Source organism: Microcaecilia unicolor, chromosome 7, assembly GCF_901765095.1.
Source record: "Microcaecilia unicolor chromosome 7, aMicUni1.1, whole genome shotgun sequence".
Taxonomy (NCBI): Eukaryota; Metazoa; Chordata; class Amphibia; order Gymnophiona; family Siphonopidae; genus Microcaecilia; species Microcaecilia unicolor.
The window spans coordinates 184,491,839-184,505,118 of NC_044037.1; the positions used below are offsets into that span (position 1 = coordinate 184,491,839).

General features: G+C 41.3%; 1 protein-coding gene across 1 annotated transcript in view; it reads left to right on the plus strand.

Annotated features, from left to right (window-relative positions):
• Positions 1–13,280, plus strand: part of MAP2 (microtubule associated protein 2) — a 602,201-nt gene that overhangs the window by 559,772 nt on the left and 29,149 nt on the right. The window contains exon 14 of the mRNA XM_030210839.1: positions 551–894. Coding sequence (XP_030066699.1) covers positions 551–894 — 344 coding nt within the window. The remainder of the gene's footprint in view (positions 1–550; positions 895–13,280) is intronic.

Below are 13,280 nucleotides of genomic sequence, written 5' to 3' on the forward strand. Positions count from 1 at the left end.
TGCAATTTACGCGCATAATTCGCTAAGCGTATTCTGTAACGTTCTGCACCTAACTTCTAATGCACGCAGAGAAAAAGGGGCATGATTATGGGCGGGGAAATGGGCATTTCATGAGCGTTCCAAAATTTATGCACATACTGATAGAATATGGCCCTCTGCGCCTAAATCTACATGCCTGGATTTACTCCATGTTTTCGTTGGTGTAAATGGATGCATGTAGATTTAGGCGCTACTATTGCCGCCTACGTGTATTCTATATACCGTGCCTAAATCTTAACGTGAAAAACATATGTTATTAGTGAGTAGGATCCATCGACAAAACTAGGACCTTTGTTAAATAATGGTATTTTGAATTAAAACATGAATGAAGCTTTGTGAATCAGCTACTGTGTTGTACTGTAAATGAAAATAATAAGAACAAAGAATAACATTAGAAAATATCTCTGGATTTGTGGGGCAGTAATACAGGTTTTATACTTTCTGAAAGTATAAGTAAAGGGTGCCTATTTACTATAATTTGTCTATGTCTATTTTTTTAATGTTAATATAGGGTCTGAACCTATTCGAAGCCGATCAGGAAGAAGTGGCACTTGTACACCGACAACACCTGGTTCTACTGCTATCACCCCTAGCACGCCACCTAGTTACTCTTCTCGTACTCCTGGCACTCCTGGCACCCCAAGCTATTCCAAAACCCCTCGTACTCCAGGCACCCCGAAATCTAGCATTCTCATGCCCAGCGAAAAGAAAGTGGCCATCATCCGTACACCGCCAAAGTCTCCAGGGACGCCAAAGCAAATAAAATTTTTAAGCCAGCCATTACCAGACCTAAAAAACATTCGGTCCAAAATTGGGTCAATAGACAACATCAAGTACCAGCCAAAAGGGGGACAGGTAAGAATTTTAAGTGGGGCTCTAAATATGTTAATATAAATTAGGACATTTTTTATAAGTTTTTGTTTTCTTTCAGTTCCAAGGATGCAATTGTACTTTGATTGTACCTATTTTTCTGTGTCAGGTAAATTAGAGCAAGATAACGCTCTTGTCCTAACATTATATTGGACAGCTAATGGCCAGCAAAGAGCAGCATGGGATGGATTAGAGAAGAGAACTATCTTCTCTTATTCATAAGATGTTGTGGTTGCACTGTAATCCATAAGATGGAATGAGGTTCTCACTAACGATGGCCTTTCAGGAATGAAAATATGAAATAAGTTCTGTGAACCTGGCATTCTGTAAAATGATGAGGCAGATTTCTCAGAAAATGGATTTTATCCCAAGGAAACTGAAAATCTGAAATAGATTATACTACTACTGATAAAGCATTCATTCAAAAAGCTTGCTATGTAGTTATTGATAGCTTTTTGCAACCTGGGAGAATGTATAAGCTTGAGTTCAATAGGGACAAGATTTAATGGTGTATACTATGAACAGCTAGATTAATGACATCGAGAATACACTTTGGGCTAGATTCTATGGCGCCTGAAAATTCCACGCGGAAAAAAATATGCCTAGGTGTATTCTCTAAAGCACGCCTAAATTTTATAGAATAGGCTTAAATTTCCACACAGTATATAGAATACACTGAGCACCTCTTCACGTAACCAAATTTAGTCGCAGCCATTTATGCCACATTTTACTTGGCATAAATTCCAATGCCTAATTTAGGTGCAGAGTGAGTGTATTCTATAACAGCATCATAGATTTTAGAAAAGCCCATGCCCCCTTTTCAAATATGCGACTAAGAATTTAAGAATCCACACCCAATGTCCATTAATGCATCAATACATCCACTCCCGATCTCTCATCCCCCGTAACCTCACCTCACTCATTCCTTGACTCACAGAACTATTTCTACCATATGTCTTCGTATCTTAATACTGCCCTGTTAGCTTCCCTTTGTCTCCTTCCTATGTTTCAAAGTTCTGTTCCATTGCTATATTCCTTAACGACACTTTGATTGTCTCGCATAATTCTTCACAATGTAATCCATAACCAAGTTGTAACGAATTGTATTTCCACCATTCATCTTATATTGTAAGTCACACTGAGCCCGCAAAGAGGTGGGAAAATGTGGGATACAAATGCAATAAAATAAAATAAAAGTGCACAATGTTGCAGAATATCCTTAGCAAGTTCTGTGCGTAAATCTTAATGCCAATTAGTGCTGATAATTGCTTGTTAACATCCAATTGACAGCACGGATCAGCTAGTTAACCAATTAAGCTATGTGCATTGTTATAGAATATTCTTTGATTTCCGCATGGAAATTAAGGCACGATATATAGAATCTGGCAGTTTACGGTTAGATTAATTAACATGTGCTAAATTTATTTGTTTGGATTAAACATAAATGCATTTATTTCAATATTTCATATGGTAAGTCAGGAAATAACGTTTTTAAAACGTAAAGCAAAAACATTCAATAACCATACAATTTTATTTTTCATGGGTTGGAAATAATGTTAATCAATATAGCTCTCACCAGACGTCCACAACATAATGAAGGGCAGTCTTAAAGTGCATGCAACCAAAATGCTAATTCTGAATAGCTTATTCTTAATGAAGAAGGTGACAGTTGCTGCTTTTCACTATGATCAAATCTTTACCTTTCCAGAATTTAGGTTCTAGATGTACTAAAAGGTGCTACATAGTTACAGTAACACACACTAACGCATGTTATTTACTACCTACCTTGGAAAGGGAGAGAAAAGATTGCAAAGTACTGAGAATTTCAATAGCTGGCTCAAAGCCTGGTGTCACCAAGAAGGATTTAGGTACATAGGAGGATGGGGCAATACATGGAAAAACAAAAGACTATACTGTAACGATGGACTGCATCTCACTGTGGCAGGAAAAAAAAATCCTTGGGGAGAAATTCAGACAATATATTTCTAGGCATTTAAACTAGAAGGCAGGGGTGGCATATGGAGGCAGTTCACTTCAAGTGGTCACCCCCAGCTAAAGCTAAAGACAAGATGCTTCAGTAGAAAAGAAAGCAATGAAAACAACAACCTTAGCAAATCACTTCTTACCAACACAGCAGGAAGTGAGACTAAACAAGAAACTAAACAGAAGATTAAAATTCCACTGAAATGTAGATGGAAAGGGATGACCACAAATGTTCGCAGTCTAAGCAATAAAGTTCATGACCTTCAAGCCCTGATGTTGGAGGCAGACTTAGACGTTGTTGCAATCACGGAGACATGGCTCAGTGGTTCCCATGAATGGGATGCAAACATAACAGGCTATAATCTATTTAGGAAGGATAGAGATGGTCGTAAAAGTGGAGGAATAGCTCTGTATGTGAGAAATGATATTGCAGTGACTGAAATGACAGGGACCTGGGGAAAGGAAGAAGCGATATGGATCACCTTAAAAACAGATGATAGAACCTCTGCCACGTGGGTGTTGTCTACAGACCTCCGACACAATTGGAGGAACTAGAAAAAGATCTGATCACAGATATTCAAAAGTTGGGAAAGAAGAGAGAGGTGCTGTTGCTGGGAGATTTCAATCTGCCTGATGTAGATTGGAAGGTTCCATCTGTGGAATCAGAAAGAAGTAGAGAGATCGTGGATGCTTTTCAAAGTGCTCTGCTCAGACAAATTTATTATTTTATTTTATTTATTTATTGCATTTGTACCCCACATTTTCCCACCTATTTGCAGGCTCAATGTGGATTACAAGCACCTGTTATGGCATCGCCATTCCAGGAGATAGATGATGGTGATGGAACCCACGAGGGAGGGAGCAACGCTGGATCTGGTGCTCACAAATGGGGATAGTGAGTCAAATATCCAAGTGGTGCCCACCTGGGCAGCAGTGACCATCAAACAGTTTGGTTTGATATGACAGCTGAAGTGGAAGGCGGCCACTCAAAACTCAAAGTCCTGGATTTCAAGCATGCTGACTTTAGTAAAATGGGGGAATACCTGAGGAAGGAGCTGATGGGCTGGGAGGACGTACAAGAAGTGGAAGGACAGTGGTCCAGGCTGAAAGAAGCTATAAATAGGGCCACAAACCTTTATGTAAGGAGAGTAAATAAAAGCAAGAGAAAAATGAAACCGATATGGTTCTCCAAGCAAGTGGCTGAGAAAATAAAGGCTAAAGAGTTGGCGTTCCTGAAATAAAAAAAAACTCAAGAAGAGGAACACAGAGAGGATTACCGGATGAAACTGAAAGAAGCCAAGAGAGAGATACGTCTGGTGAAAGCGGAAGAACAAATGGCTAGAAATGTAAGGAGGGGTGATAAAAATTTCTTCAGGTATATTAGTGAAAGGAGGAAGACTAAAAAGGGAATTGTGAGACTGAAAGATGCTGCAAACCGCTATGTAGATAATGATGAAGAAAAGCAAATTTGCTTAATAGATACTTTTGTTCTGTTTTCACAGAAGAAAATCCTGGAGAAGGTCCATGATTGCCTGGCAAAAGTACATATGAGAATGGAGTGGATATAGCACCATTCACGGAAGAGAGTGTGTATGAACAACTTGAAAATCTAAAGGTGGACAAAGCAGTGGGACTGGATGGGATCCACCCCAGGATATTGAGGGAGCTCAGAGAGGTTCTGGCGGGTCCTCTTAACGATTTGTTTAATAAATCCTTGGAGATGGGAGAGGTTCCGTGGGATTGGAGAACAGCGGATGTGGTCCCTCTTCACATAAGTGGTGATAGGGAAGAAGCTAGAAACTACAGGCCAGTAAGCCTCACTTCGGTTATTGGAAAAGTTCTAGAAGCGATGCTGAAGGAAAGGATAGTGAATTTCCTGGAAGCCAATAAGTTACAAGATCCGAGACAACATGGTTTTACCAAAGGTAAATCGTGCTAAATGAATCTCATTGAATTCTTTGACTGGGTGACCGGAGAATTGAATCATGGACATGCTACAGATGTAATCTACTTAGATTTCAGCAAAGCTTTTGACACGGTTCCCCACAGGAGGCTCTTGAATAAACTTGACAGGCTGAAGATAGGACCCGATGTGGTGAACTGGATTAGGAACTGGTTGACGGTCAGATGCCAGAGGGTGGTGGTTAATGGAATTTGCTCAGATGAGGGAAAGGTGAGTAGTGGTGTGCCTCAGGGATCGGTGCTGGGGCTGATTCTGTTCAATATATTTGTGAGTGACATTACCGAAGGGTTAGAAGGTAAAGTTTGCCTTTTTGCGGATGATACTAAGATTTGTAACAGAGTGGACACCCAGGAGGGAGTGGAAAACATGAAAAAGGATCTGCAGAAGATAGAAGAATGGTCTAAGGTTTGGCAATTAAAATTCAATGCGAAGAAATGCAAAGTGATGCATAGGAAGTAGAAATCCACGGGAGACGTATGTGTTAGGCAGTGAGAGTCTGATATGTACAGATGGGGAGTGGGATCTTGGGGTGATAGTATCTGAGGATCTGAAGGCAACCAAACAGTGTGACAAGGTGGTGACCGTAGCTAGAAGGTCACTAGGCTGTATAGAGAGAGGTGTGACCAGCAGAAGAAAGGAGGTGTTGATGCCCCTGTATAAGTCGTTAGTGAGGCCCCACCTGGAGTATTGCGTTCAGTTTTGGAGGCCGTATCTTGCTAAAGATGTAAAAAGAATTGAAGCGGTGCAAAGAAAAACTACACAAATGGTATGGGATTTGCGTTCCAAGACGTATGAGGAGAGACTTGCTGACCTGAACATGTATACCCTGGAGGAAAGGAGAAACAGGGGTGGTATGATACAGACATTCAAATATTTGAAAGGTATTAATCCGTAAACGAACCTTTTCTGTAGATGGGAAGGCGGTAGAGCTAGAGGACATGAAATGAGATTGAAGGGGAGCAGACTCAAGAAAAATGTCAGGAAGTATTTTGTTCACGGAGAGATTGGTGGATACTTGGAATGCCCTCCCGCGGGAGGTGGTGGAGATGAAAACGATAACAGAATTCAAATGTGTGGGATAAACATAAAGGAATCCTGTTCAGAAGGAATGGATCCTCAGAAGCTTAGTGGAGATTGGGTGGCAGAGCCGGTGGTGGGAGGCAGGGCTAGTGATTGGGAGGCGGGGCTAGTGCAGGGCAGACTTCTATGGTCTGTGCCAAATCAAGGTCAGGTCTACACATAAAGTAGCACATATGAGTTTATCTTGTTGGGCAGACTGGATGGACCGTACAGGTCTTTCTGTGTCGTCATCTACTATGTTATGTTACCGCAGGTCCCATTTTATGCAATTTGACCTATTTACAACTGAATAATCACACACTAACTTACCAACTCACTTTAATAAATCTACCCCTTAGTTGGCTATCCAAAAGGTGCCAAGTGAAGTTACATCTACTATGAAGCAGGTGTAAGTTTGTGTGTGAATAGGCTAATATGAAGCAGTAATATACTGTATAAAAGGTAGGTGCTCTGCTTTCTGGGTTCCATATGGTCAAACCATCAGCCTGGCCTTGGTAGCAAGAGAAAACAGATGCTACAAGTGCCATTCTCCTCCCTCCACTGGTGGAAGGCACAGGAGGGAGAGGATACGCTCATAGGAATGGAAAACAGAAAGATGTGGATGGGAGATATGAGGATTTGGTGACACTTCATCACTGAGAAACTTTATCACTATGGACATTTCATCACATGACACGTCATCATATGTTCAAGCTAAATATATTTAAATTATATGTGCAGAAAGTGGCAATGGAGATGGCATGCCAACACACAGCCACACCTGTTCTTTTGCGCCTAAATATGAGCCTTACTCATAAAATTTTCACAAGGTTCATATTTACATTACATTGCATCACAATACTTATGTTGTGCATCCATCACAAAGTTCTATGCAGATTACAAACTAAAGAGACTAGTCAAACCTGGCAAGTAACAACACAAAATAGCTGTAACTTACTTGGATAACAAATATTTAGAAACATATGGCAGATAAAGGCCATAAGACCCATTCAGTCTGCCCATCCTCTGTAACCCCTAATTCTTCCTGTTCCTAAGCGATCCCACATGCCTATCCCATGCCTTTTTAAATTCTGGAACAGTCCTCAACTCCACCACCTCCACCGGGAGGCCATACCACACCTCCACCACCCTTTCTGTGAAATAATACTTCCTTAGGTTACTCCTAAGCCTATTCCCTCCTAACTTTGTCGTATGCCCCATCATTCCAGAGCTCTCCTTCATTTGAAAAAGGCTCTCTTCCTGTACGTAAATGCCCTTGAGATATTTAAACGTTTCTATCATGTCTCCTCTCTCCCTCCTCTCTTCCAGCATATACATGTTGAGGTTCATAAGCCTGTCCCTATACATTTTGCATTTGTGAAAGAGAGAGGTTTTTACCACCTTCCTGAAAGCATAGAACAGTGTTTTCATTACCTGACACTGCATCATGTATAAAAAGCTATTGATCTCAAATTATATGCATGGAAAACTTGCACAGCAAATTGAGCAAAGATATTTACATTTAAAATAGAACGTATTACATAATACACAATGAAAATGCATGGAAAACGCATGCACAAAGGTGACGAAAGGTCAAACCCATCATAGTTAATCACCGGCAGGCAATCATGTAGCACACATCATAATTGGGTTGGGAAGGATGGGAACAGGGTGAGGGGAGGAAGCAAGTTTGCATCTTGGATACCTTTTAGATAAAACAGGAAAGAAAATCAGGGGTGCGTGGCTTCGGTATGGACTAATTCTATATATGGTGCCTAAAAATTGGCGCCAAAAATGTCCGTCTATGGGGATCATCCGCATCATAAATTTAGGCACGGTTTACAGAATACGCCTAGCAGGCTTATAGAATATGCCTAGTAGCCATGCCTGCGCCTAACTACTACTACTACTACTACAATTTAGCATTTCTATAGCGCTACAAGGCGTACGCAGCTTTGCACAAACATAGAAGAAAGACAGTCCCTGCTCAAAGAGCTTACAATCTAATAGACAAGAAATAAAGTAAGCAAATCAAATCCATTAATGTGTACTCTAGGCATATCCATCTACGTTATGTAAAACTTGGTTTAAATACTGGCGCCTTCATCTGGTGTTGTCCAATATTGAACAAACAGTCTCTCAGATTAAATAGCTGGAAAAAAAACAGCCCTGTTAATTTTGCTTCTATTTCATTAGTGTCATATGCAAAATGGAGCTCACTGGAAATCAGCTGTGCTATACCAGCAAGTACAGCAGCTATCCAATGAAACCTTTAAGAAAGATGAAATATGTTAGATATACATCTGACATATGACTGTACAGGGTAGTTTGACCCTTGTAGTTCAAAGAGGTAAATGAAGTGTAAGAATTATTTTCAGAGGACAATCAGGATTCTAAAATCCTCCCAACATGGGTGATGCCATCTGATGGAACTTTTCTCCCAACATGGGTGATTCCATCTGATGGAACTGATTTTTAGAACTTTTGAGTTAGTTCAACTATCATGCACACTATTTGTTGTCTGCCGCTGTGGTGCAGGTCCACACCAGTCTTAACGTTTTCCACAGATCCATTAAGATGCATTTCAAAGCATTCTCCTCAGATTTTCCATCAGTTTTTGCTGAATAGCTTTTGGCTCAGATTGTGTAAGTTGTGCAGTACTCTTTTCAATAGGTTTTATTCAGCCACTTATCAATTCTCATTTTGGGGTTGACTCAGTGCAGGCCTCTTTAGGTCGTGAGCACCAGTGTGGATTTCTTTTTCATCATGAAGACTTTTGATTTTGCAGCTGCTATTTTTCCAGATGATATTTTCCAAAAGAAAGCCCTATAACAGCAAAAATAGAAAGCAAAAAAAGAAAGCAAACAGGCAAATGTTCTCTTTTTTTTCCTGTGGTTCCTTTTTGCCATTCTGGTGCTTGCAGACCATTTGCCTGTTTGCTTTCTGGGACCACCCCAAAAGAAAGCCCTCCAACAGCTTCAAAAATTTCATCTGCCTCAACAATTGGTGCTGCCAACGCCTAGAACCTAACCGTGATCCCTCTCATTGTATGCTATGTTCACAGATGTGAAACAGAGGCATTCATGGTTGAGAAAAACAATGCAAGAAAATTTTTGGTGCAGACAATACTGGCCCATTGATATCAACATTGGAAGCATCAGTCTCCTTGGGTCTTGGAGAGAGCATCTTAATCACCCTTGACAACAAGCATTGATTAAGGCTATCAAGGTTGGTCATAATCTGATTCATGCCCAGAGAAGAAGATGGATTTGTCCTCATGTTCATCAGCACTGATGCTTCAACATCACACCTCTTCGGAGCATAGCACCAAGGTTGATTGCATGTCAGTCAACACTTGGAGCCAATGTCTTGCACGTACCTCTGACATGAGGACCACTCATCCTCTGTGGCAGTGGAGGGGGGTGCATCAGCCTCCAAGGACATGAGAACTCACTTCCAATGCACCCCCAATATCTCAGGAGGATATGGCTACTCCTGCTGTGATGCCCACACCTTTGTTGATGGCAGCCTTTGAGGAGCAGCTTATGAAGAAGTTTAAGGAAAGGATGGAGTGCTTCTTTGCTTGATACAGTGCTGCTTCTTCAGTACTGTCAATGTTGAAGACCCATTCAGTGCTTACAGTACACACTGCAACTCTGAGACCTTAAAAGGTATTGGAGTTGATGTCATCTGGACTGGTACCAATCTCCAGTCCATTGGGAGGAGGAAGCTTCACCAGCATATTGGAGATCATTGGTGTCCCTTGCCCAAGGCCTGACCCTGAGGTCAGTAGATTGAGACAGGCAGTTGCTTGGACCTTTCCCATCAAGGATCTTTCTAACTCTGAATGCTTCTTGGAGTATGAGGATGAATAAGAGGTCTTCCATCAGCTCCCTCCCCACCTCATGTATATCTCCACCAGAGGCATTGTCTTTCATTAAGTTTGTCAAGCATATGCAAATTATAAAGAACATGGTAGTCAAACTTTTGTACAATTCTCATAGATATGGCAATGTGACCCCCTTGTTATGAAACCAACATTGGCTTCCAGACTAAGAACAAGGCAGAAGTGCTTCACTGCACACGGACTAACCTGGAGACCTTTGGCATTGCAAAGACCCTGAATGAAAGTCCACCACTTCCTTATAAAAAGGACAGAGGCAGGAAATACACTGAACACCAAAGTGAGGCTTGAAACACACAGGAAGTGGAGACCCTACAGGACAGAGGAAGGAAACTCACTGAAGACCAAAGAGAGGCTTGAAACACACAGGAAAAAAACCAACAATACAGACAGGAGCCAGCTCAGAAGCTGACCATCGGGAAATAAGGTGAGTCAAAGAGGGGTCACAACCACAGTCGTGACAGGACAGCTGTTTTTTAAAATATGTATAAATGATCTAGAGATGGGAATAACTAGTGAGGTAATTAAATTTGGTGATGACACAAAGTTATTCAAAGTTGTTAAATCGCAAGAGGATTGTGAAAAATTGCAAGAGGGCCTTGCGAGACTTGAAATCCAAATGCAGATGACTTTTGGTGTGAGCAAGTGCAAAGTTATGCATGTGGGAAAGAGGAACCTAAACCATAGTTATATGATGCAAGGTTCCATATTAGAAGTCGCTGCCCAGGAAAAGGATCTAGGTGTCATTGTTGATGATATGTTGAAACCCTCTGCTCAATGTGCAGTGACGGCTAAGAAAGCAAATAGAATGCTAGGAATTATTATGAAAGGAATGGAAAACAAAACTGAGAATGTTATAATGCCTTTGTATCACTCCATGGTACGACTGCACCATGAATTCTGTGTGCAGTTCTTTTCATCACATCTTAATAAAGATATAGTGGAATTAGAAAAGGTACAGAGAAGGGCGATGAAAATGATAAAGGGGATGGGATGACTTTCCTATGAGGAAAGGCTAAAGCATCTAGGGCTCTTCCACTTAGAGAAGAGACAGCTGATGGGAGGTATGATAGAGGTATATAAAATACTGAGTGCAATGGAACAGGTAGATGTGACTTGTTTGTTTACTGTTTCCAAAAATACTAGGACTAGGTGGCATGCAAAGAAGGTACTAAGTAGTAAATTTACAACAAATTGGAGAAAATATTTCTTCACTCAAGTAATTAAATTCTGGAATTTGTTGCCAGAGAATGTAGTAAAAGCATTTAGCTTCGCAGGGTTTAAAAAAGGTTTGGATAATTTCCTTTTAAAAAAGTCCATAAGCCATTATTAAGATGGACTTGAGAAAATGCGCTGTACATTCTTGGATAAGCAGCATAACATCTGTTTCTGTTCTAGGATCTTGCCAGGTACTTGTGACCTGGATTGGCCACTTTGTAAACGGGATGCTGGGCTTGATGGACCTTTGGTCTTTGCCAGAATGGCAATGCTGATGTTCTTATGTTATTGAAGGTATGGACATTACACCTGCTGAAGAACAGGTGTAAATGTGCACACATATTTTCTACAATGTGCAGTTAAATCATGTATATGCAAGCTCCACTCAAACTCCACCCATGCACATTCTCACTGGCAAAATATGTACTGTCAAAACATGAGGTGCACTACTCTGCAATCTATAAGAAGTTGTTTATCTGCTAACCCATCAAAGTTCAGCTGATGGTGGTCAGTGCTTTTTATGTGTTGACCATCAGTAGTTAAATTAGACCAGGATATTGAATGCTAGGTTATGTCCGGGCACTGGTATTGAATATCCAAGTGTCACCAGACATATGCTGGTGTCTGAACTTATGCAGGACAACTAATATGCAGCTGGGACTCCTATAAATTATTTATGCAGGTCTTGACTTAATATCAGCTAGGACTTGTATAAGGTGGATCAGTAATTTTCTCCACCTCCCCCGGATCAAAGCCGCCTTGTGAAGCCCCCTCCCCCCCCAGAACAGACCTCCTTCCTGATCCTTCTCAGTATCCGCCCCAATAGCAGCCTACCCTTCCCAGCAACTTCTCTCTGAAAAAAAGATTCTCCCCTCACCCAGACACCTGTGGCTCCCCTAGGCCTACCTTAAGCTCCCTAGTAGTCTACTGCAGTGGGAGAAACTCCACTCACTCCTGCCCCTGGTGGTTCTATCTGTAAAATGGCTCTGTGATCTCTTTGTAAGTCTATGTGCTTTGAAAATTAGCATTATAGTGACTAAGCACTATTCTGTAAAAGTGCACATAAGTGGCATAATGCATAAATGCAAGGGGGTGTTCACATGGGCAGAGTATGGGAGGGGACTGGGCAGAGCTGCCACTTATGTGTGCACTTTACAGAATATTGTAAATCACTTGTCCTTGACGCATTTACGTGGATGCAGATCTATGGCTGGTATAACTACGGGTATGTGAATGTTAGGCACACTGATGCCAGGTTAAACTGGTAGTATATAATTGAATTTGAGCGCTCAGATGCCATTATAGAATAGGCTGTCACGGCTCAGTATCAGGGCATCCAAAAGGTGGTGTCTAGTTATAAACATATGCAGATGGTTCGTGGCTGTAGCACTAATTAATACCCAAGGAATTCTAACAAAGGCATTGAACGCTACGGGATATCATATCTCATATGGCTCATATGGCTCACTCCTTTGCTGGCGCAAACAGCTCGCATGATCAATGCTATATCTCACACATCCTCCTCTAAAGAGTCAGCCCTAGAAGCTGCCTCCTTTTATTGAACCACTGCTGGTGCAATGCAGCAACCAGCCTAGTGGTTAGTGCAATGGACTTTGATCCTGGGGAACTGAGTTCAATTCCCACTGCAGCTCCTTGTGACTCTGGGCAAGTCACTTAACCCTCCATTGCCCCTGTACAAAAATAAGTACCTGAATATATGTAAACCACTTTGAATGTAGTTGCAAAAAAAACCTCAGAAAGGCAATATATCAAGTCCCATTTCCCTTTCCCTCTTATGTTGTCCTGAAATTTACTCGTTTTGATTGCCAAAAAGAGTATCTTGTTCATGAGATGCCAGGAATTGTTCTAAAACTTGGTTAGTCCTCTCAGTCTGATTATTAGACTGTAAGTGGTATGCTGAGGAGAAAGATAATTTTACCCCAAGTTGTTTGTGCAAGACCCTCCAAAATCTGGATCTGAATTGGCGGTCCCCTGTTGGAGGCAATGTCCTTAGTTATACTGTGCAAGTAAAGACTGTGATGTAAGAAAAAGGACAGCTTCATTGAGACAACGTGGGCAGTTTAGATAGAGGTACCAAGTGAGCCATTTTACTGAATCTGTCCACTATGACCCAGATGATTGTATTACCCTCAGTAGAGGTAGGTCCACAATGAAATCTGTGACAATGTAGGACCAGGGGTATAAAGGCATGGGTAGGCCGTTGAAATAGTTCTGACTTGGAGT